This window comes from Chlamydotis macqueenii, chromosome 1 (assembly GCF_036417535.1).
Source record: "Chlamydotis macqueenii isolate bChlMac1 chromosome 1, bChlMac1.mat, whole genome shotgun sequence".
NCBI lineage: Eukaryota > Metazoa > Chordata > Aves > Otidiformes > Otididae > Chlamydotis > Chlamydotis macqueenii.
In genome coordinates, this window is record NC_141556.1 from 207,946,489 (window position 1) to 207,967,937 (window position 21,449).

The following is a 21,449-nucleotide window of genomic DNA, read 5'->3' on the forward strand; positions in this document are numbered from 1 at the left end:
ATGACTGGACTTAGATGGTAAACCAGATATCCTGAGATGTTAATATTTCTTAAATATAATAAATAAAATTAAGCATATATTTGAGTGTTAGTCTCTTCCTTTCAGTAATGGGTTTGTGCGACTGGTATGTTTGTGCGATTGGAAATAAGTAATAGAACTGTGTGTCTTAGGACAATGTTTTAGTTCAAATTAATATTTTATTCACTCTGATTGTATAGTGCATAATTTTTAAAGCTGCTGGGAGCAAGACATAAGCACTAAAAGTCAGAGCAATGTCCCAGTCCTAGTGTATGAATAAAGTTAAATAATCAGCTGTGAAGGGGATTGTTGTTGGCTGCAACACTTCTTCCCATCTTCACAAGCAGGCTTCAAGTAGTTTTTAAGATGTGAATAATTCCTTGACTCTCGTATTAAGGTTGTAGCTGTAAATCTGAGTGTGCCCTGTTATAGATGTCACCCTTAAAAATATCTTTCAATTAAGAGAAAGTCTAGAGGAACAAGAATACTTGGGAGGTTGATGAGGGCTAAGTGTGCCTCTGCTGCTGTGTGTAACTGCTGGCTGTGCTGCGGGGGGTTACTGCTGTGTCACCTGTTACAACTTCTTCCTGCAGCAGGGATACAGGCTCGGCCCAGTGACACTTTGTGTCCTGGAAGACTGTGAGCTTCTCTTAAATCATACAAATTGAAATTCAGAGGACACTGAGTGGTGGTGGGAGGTCTTTAAATATGTAGGAGGCTGTTAGAAAAAGGGAACAAATTGCTCTAGCAGGCATAGAACAAAGACCTGTAAGTTGCAGCAGGAGGATTTATGGCAACTTTATAATGACATGGATAATTAAGTGCTAACTGGACCTTATTTGGTCTATGTAATTATCAGTGCAGACCTGTAAAGCTGATTGGGAAGGGTCCATCCTGCCTGGCAGCAGGACTGTGAAAATGCAGGGTGGATTTTTTTGCCCCATCAGAGGAACCCAGCATCCCTCCAGGGCACCAGCTGGTTTTGGGTAAGCGGGGCTGAGGAGCAGGACTATGTAACTGCAGGGGAAAAAAAAAAAAAAAAGTACTCCCCTTGTACCCTAGGGACATCTTAGTGCAGAGAGACACGTATACAAATCGGGACTGGAGTCGAGTCATCCCGCAGAGGGAGCATAAACAGGTTAAATATCTCTCGGTCAATACATCACGAGATGAGAATAGATACTGCTTATCGCTGATGCCCTTCTCCCTGGGGAATGCCATGAAGAGACTAGCCCAGGGCTGCCGAAATGGTGCCACAGAGCCCCCCACGCCCTCCTTCTCGCGTTTTCCTACCCCCTCGTGCGCTACAGCCACCCACGGGCAGCTCCTACGGGCGAACCCTACCCCCAAATACGCCGGGCAGCCCCCTCTCCCCACGACGGACAGCGGGCTCGGCCGCCCCGGCCCCGCGCTCTCCCGTCGCCCACCCAGGCGCCATGGCCGCCCCTCACCCCCGCCGCCGCCAGGCCCGCACCGCCTCTCCCGCCATGGCCGCCATTTTGCTGCCGCCACCGCCTCCCCGTGGGGAAGGGCGCACTGTGCCCATAGCAACCCCTCTGCGGCGTTGGGCGCAGGGAGGAGGAGGAGGAGGAGGGTGCGGCGAGTGAGGCAAGCTCCCGGCGAGAGTGGCGGGCTCCCGGCCGCTTCTGCTGTGAGGGGCCGCCATGCCGAGGGCCGCCGCGCCACCTCCCCCTCCGGCCGGTGAGACTGGTTCGCCCGCGCTCCTTCTTCCCCCGTTCCTTCCCCAGGCACCGCCGTGACGGCACCTGGGCCCCCGCCGCGGCCCCTCTCCCTCCTGGACCGTGAGGGGAGACCCGCCCCCGCGGGACGGAGCGGGCCATGGCGCCCAGCGGGAAGGCTTCGCTCGTCCCCGTCACTCCCACCCCGCCTCTGTTCCGGCTTTATTTTGCCCCAAAATCCCCAGTTTGTGACATGGGGCTCGGCCGGGACCCACACAAAATACCGAGATTGCTCAATATTCGCCCAACACGCGGGGAAGGGCGGCGGCAGTCATCCACAGCAGTTCGGCCTTCGCCTGCAGCCTCCCCTCTTCCGCTGGAGCTGCTGCCGAGGGGATTGGGTTTATTTTGTGTTATCGAAATACCTGAAGGTCTAAAATTGTCGCTTTCCCCCATTCAGAGTCATATTCTTCTTCATCTAATTTCTTTAATGACTTCTGGGCAGGTACTCATCTCAAAATACTTATTTAATTCTGTCTACAAAGGAGCTTTCTCTTAGAATGTCCGATGAGCACATGATAGCAGTTTCGATTAAAAAAAAAAAGGCACTAAATTCTGGAAACTGTCCTTCACTTTAAAAATCAACTTATTTTGTACAGAATTCATGTTATCAGCTCTTCCCAGAACTTCAGTTACAGGCCAGCTGCCTTTGGCACGTTCGTGGTGGCCTGTGCCAAGAAGCCGTGCAGCAGCACTTGGCATTGCTCTCCATAGTTGTAGGTCTTCAGAGGGAGAAGGGAGACAAAATTCACTCTGCTGGTGGGCCCTGTCATTTATTTTTCTTCTGGATTTAAAAAAAAAAAAAAAAAAAAAAAGGATTACTTTGAATTTGCTGCACTGGAACATTGTGTTAAACACATTAGTACTTTGGCAAGTAGTGTAATTGGCCAGATCTTCCTCTGATGTAAGTCTGTGTAATTGTGCTGAAGTCTGTAACCCTCACTTGACATAATGAGAAATGGCTGCCTTGGGGGAAAATTATGTCTTGGTGACATTATCTCTTCAAAAAAACCGAACTCAAACCATGAAACAAATATTCTTTGGAAAGATGAACTAGATGACTTCTTGAGGTCCTTTCCAACCTGAATTATTCTGTGTTTCTATGCTGCTGCTGTTTATTCCTATAGTATTTTGCAGGATGGAGTCCCAGTTCCTAAATGAAGCTGCGTCATGCAGGGCAGTGGTACAGCCTGCTGAGCTGGGGGAGGTGAAAGCAGAGTGATGCACAGCCATGAGGACAAGTGGAGTGTGACAGCATGGGGCATGTTCCTGTCAGCTTGGGTTACTGAGACAGCTTCAGCCCTCTTTTCCTCTCTGTGGCAACCCCAAGTCTGCCTGAGCACTCCTGTCACGCTGCTGATCACATGAAAATAGGCATTGGTAAACTGTGAAGGCTGTTCTTCATCGTATTTAGTGCTTTTTTACACATATCACAAAGATTTTCATGCAACCTCCCATTTATAGTCATTAATTTTTTAGCTCAAATTGTGTAACAATTTAACTGCTGTTACCACTTCTTCTGCACAGGTGGAGAAGCTGAGGCACTAATACCTTAAGACCTACATTTTCTTGCTTGACTTGCAAAACAGTAGCCCCGCTCTTCAGCGTGAAATCTAATGAAGCACTGCTAGTGCGTTTTGGTACTGGAATGATGACTACTCTAAAAGGTGATTGCTAATTGTTTCAGATTCCTCTTATGCTTAGCTATGTGAAGTTAGCTCCCTTAGCTGTTAGATCTGCTTACATCACTTAGTTCTGTTCATAAGTTTTGTCAGGTTAACACAATGTTTGCAAGGGGGTTCAGATATGTAACTTCCATTGCTTCCAGTCATGTAGTTGATTGGTGGAAAGGCCTGAAGGAGAACACAGATTATTTGATCCCATGGCCTGGTAATAGCTTTTTTTTGTTTTTTTTTTCCCTGACCCCACTGCTCTTACATGTGGAGTTTGATTCTGTGCCAGTGAGGTCAATGAAAATGTTATTGACTTTGGTGGGAGCAAAATACCAGGTTGCTGTGACAGACCAATGCTGTAGTTCCAGCAAGAGAGCAGTGCAGGATTATTAACGTGATGTATGAAGAACTGTTTTTTCTGCAGCAGCTTTAATTCTGACCTTGGCTTGTCCTGAAGCTGATCCATGTAGCTCAGTCAAGAGCAATTACATGGTACTCACTTGGTGCAGGCTCTGGTGCCCTCCAGGGCGGTATGCAATGCTGCGCCGAGTCCTTAGGTGGCAGCAGCGGGAGCATGGCCGTGTAGAGCACCTGGGAAGTGATGGCTGAGAGCTTGTTTGCCCAAGTGCAAAGCCTCCCTGGTGTTGTACTTGAAAATGTGGTTAATGAAAGAGTTTGTGATGCCTGCAGTTTCAGAAGAGAGCTAGTGTTGGGGTACACCCACTCCAACATTTGCGTACATAAATGGAGTAGCTCTGCTTCCTGCTCTTGTTGTGCTTCTTGTCATCTTTCTTCTGGATCTTACTCTTTTGGACCCTTTTTTTTGGGGCTGGAGGGGGCATGACTGTCTCAGGTTTTTGCATATGGCTCTGTTTCTGACAAACAGAAGAAGTGACTTAGGATTCCTGCTGATACTAATCTCAAACTCATAGGTTACTTTGGTTGGTTCGTGTGAAGCTGACACTCTGATGTTTCTTTGACTCGTCACTTATTTCCTGTGTCTTAAATGTTGCTGAACTGACTAATACCCTTTTATTATTCCTCACTAGCTGTCAAGAAGAAGCAAAATTATACTAGCGTGCATGAGGCAGTGAGAGCTGGTGACGTAGAACAACTTGCGTCAATGATAGAAAGTGGAGCCGGCATTAATGAGGTGGATTTAGTCCACAAATTTACACCGTTGCACTGTGCTGCACACTCTGGGAGTCTGGAGGTAAAACATTATGTTAGTGTTCAGACACAGCAAGGTTTTTACAGGTTAATGTTTTCCTTTTTTTTCAGAGAGGCTGGATACAAAATTGCTGCCTTTGATCAAGCTAAGTCAATACTCTCTGCCTGTTTTCCTCATTAACTATATTCACCAAGAGCAGAAGTACAGGATTTTAGGTTTTTATTTTGCCTTTCTGAAGCCCGAGGCAGTTTGCGTGGCCAACATTGCCAGATTTTACAAAATCAATGATTTTCTTACTCTGAGCAGAGTGTGCCTTCCACTCATGACTTTCTTTTGTCCCTGTTGTGTTTTCTTATTCTCTTGGGACACCTAGAAAATCCTGTAGGATGTGTAAAATACTCTGAAGGTGGTTGAAACAGACAAGAAGTGACATGAAAATGTGTTCATTCTGTTTAGCAGAGTCCTACTCCACGCCTCATTCTCTATAGAAAAGGTCCGAATGTATTTTATTTTAATAAATGAAAATGTTGCGTATTGATGGAGAAATCAGCAGGTGGTTACTTGAATGTTTGGAACTTCCAGGAGCACTGAGCTGCCGTATTCAGCACAGCATTCACCTTCTTGTTACAGCCTCCTTGTACAGTCTTTGTAGAAACCTAACCTTGAAGCAACGAGGCCATGAATAACCATAGAAAAAATCATGTCCCAAAGGAAAGAATGCAAAGTTTTTGCTAAACTCAAGAAATAATAAGTGCAGTGCTGTTACTGGAATGTACAGAAACTGCCAAGAAAATGCTGATCATCATGTTATCAACCCTAAGAACAGATTGCTTACCCACCCTTTTCTGCCTCTATAAATTTGCCATTTTTCATTTGACTCTCCTACTTTGCAATCAATTAGAATTTATTGAACTATCTGTCTTCTATTTGTTGCTAAGCTCTTTCCTGGAAACAGTGGAGGAACCAGAGGTCTAGGCTGGCTTAAAAAAATATAATAAATTGTAATGATATATAATAAAATGTTTTAACTGGTCCTCTGGCTGTTTTTGGATAGTCCATAAAGCTTTCCATGGAAAGCAATAATATCTGCTGCATAAAGGTGAATCAAGGAAAGCTAGGCTGTGGAAGGATGAGAAGAGAGATGAGATCGCGTACATCTAACGAGCGTAATAAATTAAATGAGGCTTTAAATTTGGTTCATTCTATTTTTCCTGGGAAAATATTTTAGCTGGAATTCAAGTGAGCATGTTTGCATTGTGTTTTCCAATGTTTTTACCTCATGCCATGTGAATACTCTCAGAGGTTACATTTTAAATCTGGAAGAGTAAAATTAAGAAGCCATACTGTAAAATCAGTGCTAGGTTCTGAGTTAGTAGGTTATTTGCACTTTTTGTACCCTTGGGTGAAAGCTGGGAACTATAACTTCCCTGTAACTTCCTAATGTGCAAGTATCTGGCTAAGGAATGCTCTGAGGTGTCATACTTCCACAACGAAATGTTCTGATGCAACCGATAAATTATAGTTAAAATGTACCTCAGATACATGATAAGAATAGTTAAATAAAACCCTTTGGTTTTGGTTGAGCAGTGTCTTCACTGGTTGCTCTGGCATGGAGCTGATACAACACACGTAACTGTTGGAGGCTGGACGGCAGCTCACCTTGCGGCTATCCGAGGTCAGGATGCTTGCGTGCAGGTGCGTATAAATATTCGCTCTCAAGTGAAAGTAAGTGGGGCAGACCTTCAGTTTGGACAAGTTGGTGATGAAGATCGGCTGAGAGGGCTCCTGATGGAGCTATGAGTATCTCATCTTGATGTCTTTACATCTGGAATCAAGTCACTCCTGTTGGAACCAGTGCACTCATTGACGCTATCTGTGCAAACAGATTTATTTTGCGTAGTGCCAGGGCCTTGAGGTCAGCCCAGAGTTATCCTGCGGATCATCTCAAGTCATCCTGCTAGGCAGCGTTTGCTCTGGCGGCTTGTGGACTGAACTTCTGCTTTGCCTTTCTTTCAGGCTTTGTTAATAAAAGGAGCGAGCGCAGAAGCTCGAGATGATCGTGGGTGCACTCCGGCCCACTTAGCTGCAGCCCATGGGCAGTCTTACACCTTACAAACCATACTGCGAAGCGGAGCGGTGAGAGACTTTTACCCACAGTTCCCTGGTGCAGAGCCAAAGTCCCGTATCTTTTTTTTTCCAAGCACAGTTCTCCCTAGATTAAAGTGAGATTTATGACTATAGATTAATTACTGTCAGTATGTTCTTGTTGGTGTATTCATTTTCAGCATAAATTTCAATTTTTTAAAATTGTGAGATATAATTAGGGAAATGATCCCAAAATCTAGAGAGAATCAATAATGTGACTAAACCACTTTCCACTGAGGATGTCGTTAAACGAAAATCAGGTGCTGTAGTGGTTGTGATTTTTTTGCAATTGTTCAGACCTTCTATAGTAAAGGAGACATAAACTTAAAAAAAAAATCCAGATGCTTATTTAAGGAATAGTGGCCAATACAGTTATAGAAGTATGTCTAAAAGTGCACCTTTTATGTGTGTATTGTTTAAATAAAGCCAAGAACCTGTGAGAAGTACCTGTCTTTGAATGGGAGCTGTGTACATGGCATGAACTTTGAAAAAAAGCTGCTTGATTTGATTTCGATAATTTAACACAATGAACAGCTGATTCCTGTTTATAAAATTGTCTTGTGTCTAAGATTCATAAATGAATGAATTAACCTCATGCTTTTGTTTTAGAATGTGAATGTTTCAGACAGGAATGACTGGAAGCCTGTTCATTATGCTGCTTTTCATGGTCGCTTGGGGTGTTTGCAGCTTCTTGTTAGATGGGGAGCGTGTCTAGACGATGTGGATAACAATGGAAACCTTCCAGGTACTGCAGGATACACCATACTTTTTTTTAAATCTTTGGTTTACAGTTGTTGTGTGATATGATAATTGTAGTGAATTGTAAGTAATGCACACCGGCAGCTTTTGCTACTTGATTCCATAAAATCAACATAGGTATTCCGTTTTTATAATTATATGAGATTTTATAAAATCCAAAGTGTTTATCTATTGGTGGCAGCACCCTGTTCACCTCCTGCTGCTGCTGGCAAGGATTAGAGCTCATGGGTGCTGGACAAGGAGCTGGTTGAGAGCGCCATGTAGGTGGGCAGCATCTCCTCCGTGTGATGGAGCATATGTGCCAATGGAGGTCACAGGAGGAGAAGGGTAGGTGGAGCAGGAGGCAGTTTCAGCTGCTAGATGCTCCTTTTTTGAATTTGTGCCAGGCTTTAACAGCTGTGCCAGTGTGATCAGATTCTGGCAGGTTCATATGCAGGTTTTTGTTTCCCACTGTTTCTTAACTGATTTAGTTAAGTTTAGTAAAACCCTTGTTCTCGTTTACCTTGATTTCTGGAATACTGGTATTCCTGTATTATCTGTAATCTGTACTCTTTTCATAATCATGAGCATAGTCACTTTAGCACAAGAAATGGGCAGCGTTTATTCCTTGCTCTTGGTAGTTTCTCCAGTGTCCCTCTGCCTACCACATCACTGCCTCAATATCCTCTGTAAGTTGAATGGTACTGTTCATATCCTGGGTTCTCATTGCATCCTTTCCCTTTTAGCATTTTCCTTCTTATGATTTGTCACATTATTTGTTCCAAATAGCATATTTTTTCTCTCTGTAACTTGTTTAGAGTTATCTTTTTAAATCCTTTCTTAAAATCTTTCACCCTCTGTTAAGCACCACTTACCTGGTAAACTGGTATCTACGGTCTATTTTGCAAACCTGGGTCTTATTAAAGGATGTGAGGCTCTTGCATCCCAGCAGGACATCTGGTGTGTTAGCGATAAGGAGTCACGATGTTAGGCACCCTGGTGGCAGCGTAGAAGGTGGCTTTATTTGCATTTGGGAACACTTCTCTGATAACAGATTATTACAGACAGATGGCAAATGCCAGCACAGTTCTGCTTAACTGTTCTGTGTATATTGGTTAGTAGAAAATTGCTTTTGTTATTGTTTGGACATCTACAGAAGCTTGAACCTCCAGCCTTTGTTCCGTTTCATTGATCATAATATCATCCAAAGGAAAGAAAATGCTTTGGAACATTGCTAGGAAGAGATTGATAGAAGTGCTGTGCTGTACAGACCAGCTTTTCCTCAGCTTCTGAAACAGCGAAATGAACTTAAACCATCTTTACACACTTTGGCTTCAAGATTAGCTGGACAGTGCTATAATTTTTCGTAAGATTATACTGAAAGAAATTTACTGAGGTTGCTATGCCGTACACCTAAAACTTAAAAATTGCCTGCGCCTTTTGCAAGTGTGTGTGTTACAGCAGAGGCTGCAGTTACCTATAGCATGCTGATTTTGTGGAAGGACTGACTCATTCAGTGTACGGAACGGGCTGTGCTCATTAATTCAACATTTTTTTTCTATGTATTTGGTTTTTAGCCATATCCATGCTACTGTTATTGCTCACTAGTTAAACATCTTCTAAATATAATATAGTTTAATCGTAGTGCAACATCTGAATTTTTCTCGTATGCTATTTTTTTCACTCGCTGTTTTGAGAAGAGCGAATAGTATTAGCCTGGTTTTATAGAAGGTGAGGTGAAACACAGAGAAGCTGGGATACCGACACCAACTCCCCGCTACCTATTTGTGATGCCTGAGACAAGGTTTTTCGAAGTTCTCAGCACTAAGCTGCGTATTTTGCGTTAACATCACAGTACCCTTGGCTTTAGTCTCAGCTGCAAGTGCTCAGTGTGCATGAAGATGGTACAGCACAGTTATATGTCGGACACTGGCTCCTAAGAAACACACAGTTTAAAACCACCTATGAAAAGTTCCTTTATGTATCTTCCACGGCATCCCACTGAAACTGCAAAAAGACATGGACAGAATACAACTTTTTAATGTATTTTCCCCTTGCCATCAGAAAACGTTGAGCTTTTCTGACTGCTTTCTGCACAGGACAGAGATCTGATAAAAGAAGAAGTTTCATCCGAAAAGGTGAAGTTTTATCCCTGAGATTATACATACCTGAAAGTAGATTCGTAAGAGTTAAGTTAGTTTTTCATCAGCTGACTAATCAGTACTTATCTTTAACAAGGTACCTCTTCTTTTCACTTCCTCCTGAGTAACTAACTCACTGAGTAAAATTAAGACAATGGGGAAAACTGCTGTTTGAGTGAAGCTTAGATTTTGTCATGTTAGATTTTAGCAATCTTCTGTCCCTAAGTATCGTCATCTTGCCGTAAAACCAATATCCATCGCCTTTAGAGCAATTATGCTCTGGAAAGCTGTGGATGCTTTGCAGCAGAGAACTTGCATGTGCCAAAATTTGACTTAAGTGACGTGGGGGTTTTTTTTGGTCTTTTTTTGGTACCTTGTTGTTAACTGTGACAATAATGAGATTCTTGCCTGGAGACAAACTGATCCTTTTGCCGGTAGAACATCAGCCTGCTTCTGCAGAGAGTTTTTGTGGAGTGATCACACAATAAGCATTTATTTGGCAACTTCTTCCTGTTAATGGTACTTGAAAATACCACTCATTTCAAAATAATGAGCATGTGTTTTGTACCTCTTACTTTGTTCTAGGCCCAGCACTTGTAATATTAAATAACTAAAGCCCAGCATAGCCTAAAGGACAGGGGAGAAAACACTTGGCCCCCACAGGGAAGCAGTTGCTGCTGTGGTGAGGTGGAGCAGCTCATGCACGCAGCAGCTGTCTACAACAGTTGAAGGAAAGAACTGTACGGCAGAAGTACTGCGAATAGAAGCCTCTGTCATGGGATGTGCCTCCAAATGCTTTACCCAATGAAGTGAATGTCACTCTCTTCATTTTCTGGGTGGGGTAACTGAGATGCAGAGGTGTGACAAAACTTGTTTGTGGTAGCACAGTAGAGGTGGGGCTAAAGCAAAAATGGCCTTAGCTCCTGATCAAGGACACCTCTTGCTGGCTCTCTGTGATGAGTATCCCTAGGACAAAGTCAGACAGCTGCCAAGGAGTGAGATTTGTATTCATGGGGAAGATGAGACCCAAGGGGCACACTCTCCTAGCTAGTGCTCAAAGGTCTCTTGTTCACGTTGTGTTGTCTCCTGCAGTCGGCTCTATCAGGGAATCCATTTTGCAGATCCTGTCCTTCACTCATTTACCTCCTTTGCACAGAGCCAAACTCTGTCCTGGATAGGAGTTGAGCATCCCCTGCCCAGCTGAGGCTGCTCCCGCTTGCTGTGCTGTGTTGGATGGCTCAAGTGCTGGTAGACAAGCTAGATCTAACTAGCAGTGAGAACACTGCTTTCTTGGCGGGCAGCCGTGCTCTGCTCTAGTGTATTTTGTTTCACCTTGTGCTACAGCTCATCTGGCAGCAGTGGAAGGACACTTACATTGCTTTAAATTCTTAGTCAATAAAATGGCCAGTGTCGTGCACGCGCTGCAGGCTAGGAATGACCAAGGAGAGACTCCAAGGGACTTGGCTGAACGGTTCTATAAAGATAATATTCTGCAATATATTGACAGCGTGGAAAAAGAGGAGGAGCATCCAGAGACGCACGAAGGTGAGTATGGATCAAGATACTGTTAAAACAGGCATTGTGTTTCTATAGAAATGCTGGATTCTGGAAACTTGTATGATTTAAATTACCTATATAACGAAGAGCTGTTCCTTTCAATACTTGCTGGTAGCTAAAGACTGGGATACTCAGTGTGATTTTATAAGTGTCTTAGGTTTATCTGTTATTGAGATAAAACTTGTCACACTATGTTGTACTATGAATGCCAAGTTATCCATGTTCTTAGATTCCAGTAGCTGTCCAGACAAGCTGTATAATTTTCATGAGTTCAGATTCTCAGAATCCCTTACTTGCATTGAATAGCTGCTTAGCCTGGAAATGTCTTGCTGAAATTAAGGTTCCTTGCTAACCAGCAATACTGCTGCCGTCAGAACAGCCGAAGGATGCAAGTGTGGCAAGATCTATAAGGAGAACTTTCAACAGAGGAAGGCTATAAGAACTGCACCTGCACCTCTCAACTTTTTCCAGGCACTTACTGTCCTTATCTGTACTCTTTTTTTTCATTATACGTGTATGTATATATGTCAGTACTCCCTGTCTATAAAAAATAACTAGAAAAATCAAATTGTCTGTATGGGTAGCTTTTAAGCAAGAAGTAAAATAGTTTAGATATTTGGTTAGACTATGGAATTCAAAATAGGCGAATGACTCCAGTTACCACCAGTAATTCAACATCAACCTTAAAACAAAGGTATACTTGTTATTTCAAGTTTATGAAATTAATCTCTTAATTGTATAAGGTGCCTGTAGCCATAACCAAGACATGTTTAATCAAGTCTGTGATGCACAGTGCTAGTTATGCAGTTGTATTTTAACTGATTAAGGGTGCACTAACCTGGCTAACGACAGCTGTGAAGTGCCTGTGCGTAAGTTGCTATGAGAGAGGCGAGCAGTGAGAGACAAATTTGAGCATGTTTAGTGGAAATACTGGCATCTGTTTGGAAACGTGCGTTTCATTTTCAGTTTTAGCTTTCCCAGCCCATGACGCCGCTTTCAAAGGGGACTTGTTAATGCTTAGAAGACTGGTGAGAAGTGAAGTAATCAATATTAATGAGCGGGATGATAGGGGATCCACTCTCATGCACAAAGGTCAGTAATTATGATCTGTGTTTCAGCTTGTTACTCTTTGTTACTGACTTGTTTACTTAGTTTTTCAAGTGGCTGCTCATCAGATAAACTTAATGAAAAACAGCCTCTAATTTCCTGGGGGCTCAAAAGGGCAACTGTAGAAAATGTATTTTGTGATGTATGTGTGCGTAGGTGTCACTTTAAAAACAAAAGAAACAACCTGAAGTCAAGAAAGAAGAAATTATATCAAAGAGAAAACAGCATCTAAACTGAAAATGAAATAGTTTTATTTTTTTTAATCAGGCAAGATGTGACTTTTGGAAACATTTATTGGCTGGGTATGAGAATTATCTGTATTGTGGCCTGGGCCTTTGTTTACTGAACATACCAGTGCTATGGAGATGTGTTGTAAAAACCACAACAAAGTCATTTGGTAGGATGCTGTGAAGGAAGGTAAACTTCTGGTATCTACCAGCTTCATATGTAGTGGAGTGCTAGCATTACAGAAAAATGGTCTTTTTGTGTTTGAGGGTTTCATAGTCATGTCTGAAAGAATAGGAGAGGAAAGAAAGAGGGAGGTATTCTTGTAATATGCTTTTAGCAATATTTCCCACATTTATTTTTGAGTAGATGTAAATGGTAGAATTTAAAAAAATGTAATTAAAGTTCTCATTGTGACAATTTATATGTATTGATTTTTAGAAGTATTTTCTACATTCTTTCCCACTCTCTTTTCTTGGAATGGTGCCAACCTACAATTGTTTCATCACCAGTCTTTACATACAGTGTTGGTATTAAGGGGAAATACTATGTCTGATTTTAATTTAATTTCCTTATCTCAGTAAGAACAGAAATACGGCAAACATCCAAAGGGGGTGCTGTCAATAAATGGATTTATTCTTCCTTGAAAAAAACCAGCTTACAGGTTGCAGCTAGACGTGCCAAACACGGTCTTCCGTATGTGAGACATCATTCCTGGCACCACGTGTTATGAGCAGGAGCCGTGTCAGATCATACGACTAGGCAAAGCTGTGGTGTTAGGCTGCAGCTGAGAAGTGTTGCTGGGAGTGTCTGGCCCAAGAAATGATCTGCCTATAGCTCCAGCACAAAGCCCTGGCTTCTCTCCTCCGTGAGACAGCACCACACACCACAGATTGGGGCAAAGAGCTGTGTCTGATATATGGGAGCCCGGAGCCGGAGAGAGGTGACAGTGCTTTGCTGCAAATCTGTGACACATGGGCCTTACTGCAAGAGAGTGTGAGGCAGCAGTTATTTGTGTGTCTCGTGCTCAGTGCATGAGACTGGGCGAGTTTAGTTTAACTTGAGTCCAGGAAAAGTTGCCAGTAAATTTCTGGAACTAAAAAGAGTCACAAAACCACATTTAGCATGATCTTCCCCAAAACTGAGCATACCCATGTAACTTGAGTATCTTTAAATACAGGCTTCTCTTTAAATAGTCTCTCCCCTGTAGTGTCATAGTGAACTCAACCTCTAGCATGACAAATACAGACAAGAGGGGCACATTTTAGGTTTGAAACACTTCCGTTGTTACATACATCTGACTTGCGTGCGCCTTCCTTCCCTTAGCCGCTGAACAGGGGCATATCCATTGCTTACAGTGGTTGATTGAAATGGGAGCTGACTGTGACATTACGAATGATGCTGGAGAGACTCCAAAGGATGTAGCCAAGAGGTAGCAGTGCATATCCTGTAGCTCTGTCATTTATTTACTTACTATTTATATATCAATGTCGTGCCAGCTTTATTGGAATTAATCCTGATTTTCAGTGATGGAGCAAGAACAGATCAGGCCCACAAATTCCAGCTCTGAGTGATAAGCAAAGCTGTATTGTAGCTATAAAAGGTTCTAATTTTAATTTAATTTATTTTTTAAATTGTTTTTTTTTTTTTTTTTAGCAAGGTCAGATGTACAAGATGAAAACTAGCCGCTCTGCAAAAGGAAAGCTGTGAGCTAGAATGCTCCAGCTGTACAAAGTAAATGATTTTTGCATTAATAAAAATAACACGATTTCTGATGAGATTCAGTTAAGAAAATCTGCAAAGGAAAAGACACCTCTGATGTGAGAGTCGTTGTCATCAGATTTAATTGAGGCAGAGCACATGCCATCAGAATACTACAGAAAGCAGATTAGCTGCTCATAGTTTGTGTACCGGTACTTCCTTTAATCCTGAGACCCCCTCTGCTAAATGGGAACATGAAGAGTTTCAGAGAGCTTCTATCACCTGCGGGGAGCGTAGCTGTGTTTTTGCAGACGATGGGGATATTTCAGTGTAGGTTAACTGTTCTCTGTGCAGATCTGCCCAGCTGGCAGCTGTGGAACTTTTGACACAAAGAACTGGAGACAGTGACTCTAGCGATGAAGAACTAGATGCGAACAACTTGAAGTTTTTTGAAAAACATGGCGTGGAAGGGAGTACAGATAGCAAAGGAGATTTAACCCTGGATAGAGCAGAGAAAAGGAACGCACGCGGTAAGCGCTGTCTTTCCATCACTCCTTATTTGAAAAAGTTGGTCTCGAGACATTATAGTCCTAGTTGCACAGTTTTTGCCAACTGCTGTGACTTTTTTTTGTCTGAAGATGAGGTAGATGACAGGATATCTGTACCACTGAGCATTCAAACAAATTGTAGAAAATTAGAAAGTGTAGCAGAGGGCAATCAGAACATAATTAATTGTTACACTGTTTTAATCGGTGTTGCTGAAACCATATTGAACTACTACTTGTTTTTGAGGTCTGTCTGCTGTGTGGGTGTCAGGTGTAGCCCAGTACTTGCTGAGCAGTGTGATTTCTGCTCTGTGTTTGTCAGAGTGTTTTCCAGACTATTGGATTCCAGCATGACTGTCTTCTCCATGCATTTTACCTACCTGGAGAACTCTGTCTTACAGTAAGGGCCTATCACAAGATTCAAGAACTTCAGCAACTTCTAGAAGTTGCCTACAGCAACTACAGACAACTGGGAGGAATAACTGAGGAGGAGAAGAAGACAAAAAAAGAAGAAAGGGAAGCAGAGAAGTAAGGTTAACTTGCTCTGCTAACGTTTAACTCTGAGGCCCATCTTAAAGCCTTTTTTAGAAACTTATACTCAAGCCGTTTTAGCCATTCTGTCTTTTCTATTTTGCACCTTTAGCCAGGTCAAAAAGAAACTGACTTAATTTGTCTGACTGTTTGTAGGCTTCTACCACCAGGATGAGCCCCACAGCACAACACAAGTGTTTGAGGGGTGCACTGTCCTTGTGCCCTCAGGTTTTTCTGCAGTGTATGTGCAGTAGGTCTAATAAGTACTGGCTGTTTTGTTTGCATTGAGGATGCCAAATACATGTATGCACTTTAATAAATCTGAAAAAAAAAAGGCATTAGTCTTGGCATGGCTTGGATGGAAGTGCATATACTGCAGAAATTATTCAATGACCTGCTACATTTCTGTGTCAAGGGCGCTATATTTCTATGCTCAATAAAGCGTTAGCTCATATCCAGACCACAGAAAAAAAAAATCTCAGCAAAACTACCCTTGCATGTGAAGCACTTTTCATAATGCCTGAATAATTCTCAGGGCCTCCATTAAATTAAAGGGTTCTGTTAGATTGATCATGATTTCATGGGCAGACTGTCTTAAGTTTCAAAGAAAAGCCCTTCTGTCTATCAAAGATCTAGAGCTTAAACAATATTGCAGCATCCAAAAGACAGCCCTGTCTCCACCTCTACCTGTCAAAGATTTGGCTACCCACTGTTCTCAGTCTCTCTAGATAACCACGTCTGTTATGTGTTTGGGCCACCCCAAACCAGTGTCTTTATTTGGTCACTGAGAGGAAACTGTATCTGGAGGGCTCGTATGCTATCAAGAAGACAGAAGACTTGCCAGTCTGTGTAGATCTGGAGCAGGTAATAGGTGTAACAGGTTGGAATTAAGTAGTTCATTTTACAACCCTGTATGAGCTAAGAAACTGAGGTCAGGATTTCTTTTGGTTCCAGATCACCCTTTGGCTCAGCCCAGGCTGAAAGTCCATCTTCCTTAACTTGATATATCTGCAATGTAGGTATCTGCATCCGAGTTAGTTACCCTGAGCTCCTTTTTAGACTCCTTGGAGGGATGTAGGCATTTTCAGGGCATAATTAAACATGTACGTCAAGATGACATTCATCATTTCTAGGAGTGCCTCTCCTGGCTTTAAAGGAGGAGGGTGGCCAGCTCAAATGTGGATGCCTACGTTGGATGGTCAGACCAATCGGTTTGCGATGATGAACAAGTCACTGTTGACTAGTGGCAGAAATTAGAGTTCAGCTTGGATAGGGGAGCTACTCAAAAGCCTAAGGGATTTTGCTTTCTTAGTTTATGGTGCTAAACTAGAAAAGCAGTAATTGTGAGGACCTCTGAAGGGTCTCTGTCAGCTGTGGAGGCCAGAAAGCATCCCTAGCTCCACAGTGGCCTTTTAAAATGGAAATACTGCTTCTCAGAGTACCTACCTACACTTCTCAGGGTGCCTGCCTGTGGACAAACCCTGAGGTGCTGTATGCTATGCCAGAAAACATCATTATTTAAAAATATTTAATGACAATAGCATTTTTGCTAGATGAAAAGCAGGAGTTGCCACTTGGGAAGGCCGCTGAAGCAGATTTTGACAATTTCTGCTTTAGTCCAGGTTTTCTGGCTGTAAGAGGCCTGTTGTGAACCACTGCACAGTGCTTTGAGCAGGCTGCATTGCATGGAAAAAATTGCCACCGTGTGTGCGCCACAGTTTGAGAGCTGTGTCCCATGCATCTGAAGCGTGCAAGATGTCAACTCGCCCCCCCGTGCGCTGAGCTCCCTGCGTAAGCACAGGCTGTCCTTACAGTGTCAGTAAGGCTGATACAGCCTGGTCGCTACGGGTGGCGTGCGGCAGGAATACTTCAGCCTGGGAAATGCTGTAGAGCTTTCCTGCCGCACTGTTTGAATCCACAGGGCAGACGTTTCCCTTTTCCTTTTACCAGTCCTCCATCTTCGTAGTTTTGTAATTCATGCTGGTACAGAGGAGAGCCAACTCAACTCCAGATGACTCAGTTGCTGAGGTCAGTTGCTGTTAAAATAAGAACACGTGTGAATTATGTCTCAGCTCACCAGTTCTAGGAATCTCAATTAATTTAGGAGCTGTTGTGGGTGTGACCGATGAGATCTCGTGCAATTGTTTATCAACCAGTGCTTCAGTTTCCTTTTAGTAAGTGTTGTGCAGGCTGTCATTTGAGTATTCCTCATCTGTGGCTAAGCCAATCAATAGGAAGAATGTAGAGGCACCAGACGTAAACAAAAAAGCTGCCCTTGGCCCCTCCAGAATCCCAGTTGTATGCATTTTCTCTGTTTCATACCAACCTTTTTGCACCTTGGGCGCTTTTCCCTCCTGCAGCTGGAGATGGACCTGGGCTACAGCCTACCCAAGAGCCTAGTCTGGCTCAGCGTGGGAAGACATCTCCATCTTGTGGTCAGATTGCGCAGAGCACAGCTGACAGTGGAGAAGGAAAACCAGCTGTTTCCAGCTGTTACAAAGGCTCTTGAGCCAGGAGCGCACTGTAGCTCACCCCAGCAGAGTTGGCGTGAGGAATACGGCACTGCTTTCTGCTGTGATTAACCTGTTCTTTGGCAAAGGCACAGGACCACGTGGGAGTAGTCATGGCAGGTTTGGATGTGCTTCGTGCTCTGCTTGTCTCCTTTGGTTTTGGCAGGACTGTGAAGGAGCTGGAGGCACAGCTGGAATACGAGCGAATCAAGCGGGAGAAGCTGGAGAGCCAGCTGGATGGCTGCCGCGCTGAGATAAGCCGCCTCAGAGAGAGCCTGGAGAAAACCTGCATCCCGCATGCCACACGTGCTCCCCCAGTGAGTGGGACAGAGGCTGCTGCCTGTTGCTTGTGTGGGTTTGTTCTCGCTAAGATTCCCAGGCACGGTACTAGGAAATGCTGGAGTAACTGGGCTACCAGCTTTTAGCTTGGGACACTGAAGCGAGCAGTAGCCTTTGTCGTGTCCTGACAGCGTCTCTGCTGTGAAAGGATGTCAGTTGCTTTTTGTACCCTGGCAAAGAAGCACCCGTATTCTTCATCTTCGTATTAACAGAAGGGAGCGGGCGGATCCCTGAGTGCTTCCACCCTGCGTATGCTCTGACTGGTGGCTGGTGGCTGAGACAGGACTGGTGCTTCAGGAGAGGTGTCACCACTAAAGGGTTACCCGGCCTGCGGGTGCGAAGAGATGGCAGCTGTGGGTTTGTAGGATTCTGTAACACACAAGGAGGCTTTTGGCCTCTAAATTTCCCTACTTTATTACAGGTTACCACAAATACCACAAGAATCACCACCAGCAAGTATACTGTCACAAAATCACCACTAACAAGTGCACCTATTAATAAAATAAATATGAATATATATATATATCAAGCTATTACAAAATACTATTAATAATCAATAATCTAGTATCAATCAGCAGTATGGTAGCAATCAATAGTAAAGCAACAATCAATAGCATAGCAGGAACCAAGCATTACAGGTAATGCTACAAACGTAGCATTAGTGAAGCAGCTTACCAACAATGTAACAGCTGATGTATTTAAGACTGATTACCTCTAAGGATATATAATATCAGTTAGAGGTGAATTAGATTTCGGAAAGGGCCAAAGCATGGCAGAGGGGAGAACAAACCGATCGCAGAGGAGGACCCAACTGTCCCCGAAAGAGGGGAGGACAAACTGAACCCCAAAATCAGGCCCAGAGGGGGACCAAGAAAATAAGAGTCTCACTTCAAAGGTGATCTGCATCACAGAGTCTGGAGTCAGCCAGGCATCCCTGGTGAGAGTCCAAGTTCTCGTAGAAAATTCGTGCAGAGAATTCAGCGTGTTTAGAAAAGGAAAGGGAAAGGCAAGGGAAATTCTCAGAGAGAGAGGCTCAACTTTGGATTAAAAATTAGGCTCTTTTTTATATCACAGAGACGTAAGAGGGCAGAGGACATCACCACTGCAAGCAGCCAATAGATGCTGATGTTTCTATTTTTAATTTTCTACTTTTAACCTGTAATAGCCAATAGATGATGAGATTTCTATTCTTAGTCTGGAAAAAATTATTTTCCATCTTTTCAGACAACAAGTTGCCTTCATAGCCCCTTGTTTTTGCACTTATCAGTGGTACCTCAGGATGCCTCTGGTTTCTAGGTGCCACAGCTGTACTTCAAAGAAGCCAGCTGCACTTTTCAAGGATATTTGTGGTTCCCAGCATCGCAGTTCCCAAGCTGGCAGACATTTTCTTCGTCAGTAAAGCTGAGGCATCTAAATTCTTCCTGCTGTGGGTTGTGAGAACTGGTGTGCAGTAACATTGCTGGTTCTTCCAAAAGGGTACAGCCGGTGGAGAATGCTCCCGGCCCTGCCAGCCTGGGCTGTTCATGGCTGTTCCTGGCGCTTCGCTCACCTTCCTTGACCATTGCACTGCCCTGACTGTGTAACTTTGCAGGGCCCTGCTGTAACCAGGCGAGGACTCGAGTCCCCGGCAACGTGGGCGACTTGGATGTAGCTCCTTCCTCTGCCTAGAGCAGCCCAGAAGAGCCATCCCAGGGGGATGTTCTATGATGTCAGCTCCTCTGAGATGGAGCTGTACTCATTGCTCTGGTCACAGCTGTGCGGTGTGACCGCTGTAATTCGATATTCAGTGGTCCAGAGGGAGGAAGAAAAAAACAGTTTTATAAGCAGATATTGTTAGGGCAATCATGCAGGAGTGGGGAGCTGCCTGTGCTTCACACAAAACATTTACAATTTCTTGGAGGGGAAATTGGGTGGCTGGATAAAAGAGGTAACATTAGCGCCTTCTTCAGCCAGGTTTGAATGATGCCCAGGTGCTTGGAATGTCCGTCGTAGATCACAGTCCTTTTCTGAGGAAGAATGCTTGGTGGATGCTCTGAGCAGGAAACAGGCACTTTCTGCTTCCACAGCTCATTTTGAGACATTACCCGTTTTACTCCCCTGGCAGGTTTAAAAATCTAGGCACAGAGTGCCCCATTTCTGGGGTGGAAGTATGGCTGCAGTTAGTTCTTTCACCAGCAACCTAAAAAAAGTCTAGTTGCGCATTAGGTTTACTACCTGGGACTGGAGACAACTTCTATTGAGGCAAACCAGGACAGGTTGTTTTCAAAAATTTGTGCTCTGACTGCTACAACGAAGGGGCCTTCAAATCTTACCCCGCTGTGACTGTCAGCCCAAGCCCTGGGACTACGCTCTGCCCTCAGCTGCTGTTTGAACACAATATTCTGCGGTTGCTCAACGCCATATATTTTTAAATTCCGTTTTAAGAGGCAGCAGCAGGTTTAAGCGATTCCTATTTAATGGTGCAATGTCCTTTGTTTCAGGAAGCTGAGACACGCTCCAAGTCTTGGAACGAGAAAAAGAAAGTAAAGAAGAAACCAGCCAGCAGCCCTGGAGGAGTGTTTGTAAGGCGACGCTGAGGAATGAACCTCCGACGAGGGGCAGGCAGACTGCGGAAGGAGAATGGCAAGATTCTAGACAATGCGAAGTGTTTGCGTAGCCCTGCTCCACAGATGAGTTGTGGTTCTCTGCATTTCACTGAAATTTTTTTTTTTTTTAGTTCTCTGGGACAGAAAATATTTTTAAATCACAGCAGCAGCATTTTTTTTTTATTACTAAAAAAAAAAAAAAGCAGAGAGACTTCTTTTCCAGTCCGGGTAATATTTTAGCGACAACTTTGCAAATTATGAGGTGATGTTTTGGGAGTTAACTGCAGCAATGTCATAGCCCCTCCTAGGTCTGAGGAAAGTAGCCCCACCTACCTCATCTATTTTGTTCCACTACTTTAGGAGGGAAAAAAAAAAACCCAGCTCCTAAAAACCTCCTAAAATAATCAGATAAGACCTCCAGTGTGGAATCAGAATGGAATCTCCGGGAGAGGTACTTCTCAGCTGCAGAAAGGTGCCAGGCCCCTTGATTTTCAGCTTCAAGTCGTCCCTAAATAAGCCAGGAGGTGCCAGATGAACTGCAGTGGTGGGCCTCCGAGTCTGGCTCAGGGCTGCAGTGTTCACAAAGTTATGGGGCATGTTGTGGTCAGAAATGGCAATCCCAAACTCTCGTCCACACCTAACAAATACTTCATGCCTTCCTATAAAGATTTTTCTCTCATCTGTGTGCTACTGTGAAGTTCTTTTCCCTTTGGAACCCTCATTG

General features: G+C 43.7%; 1 protein-coding gene across 2 annotated transcripts; it reads left to right on the forward strand.

Moving 5' to 3' along the window:
* Positions 1–1,525: 1,525 nt before the first annotated feature.
* On the forward strand, positions 1,526–21,404 carry ANKRD42 (ankyrin repeat domain 42). Of its 2 annotated transcripts, none has more exons than XM_086739670.1 (13): positions 1,526–1,719; positions 3,285–3,424; positions 4,480–4,643; positions 6,189–6,296; positions 6,618–6,737; positions 7,356–7,491; positions 10,970–11,170; positions 12,149–12,274; positions 13,841–13,946; positions 14,570–14,745; positions 15,162–15,288; positions 17,968–18,118; positions 20,621–21,404. In XM_086739670.1, the coding sequence occupies exons 2-13, from the start codon at positions 3,406–3,408 to the stop codon at positions 20,714–20,716; spliced, it is 1,530 nt and encodes a 509-aa protein (XP_086595796.1). In that variant the 5' UTR covers positions 1,526–1,719; positions 3,285–3,405; the 3' UTR covers positions 20,717–21,404. The 2 variants fall into 2 exon arrangements, with proteins under 2 accessions (XP_086595796.1, XP_086595797.1); XM_086739671.1 differs by lacking the exon at positions 1,526–1,719 and adding an exon at positions 2,308–3,137.
* Positions 21,405–21,449: the final 45 nt, after the last annotated feature.

Bases quoted from the DNA above. Each gene is read 5' to 3' on its own strand.
- ANKRD42 (XM_086739670.1), top strand. The intron at 14,746-15,161 runs GTAAGCGCTGTC...TCTGTCTTACAG, and splicing joins AGAGAAAAGGAACGCACGCG to TAAGGGCCTATCACAAGATT. The intron at 18,119-20,620 runs GTGAGTGGGACA...CCTTTGTTTCAG, and splicing joins ATGCCACACGTGCTCCCCCA to GAAGCTGAGACACGCTCCAA.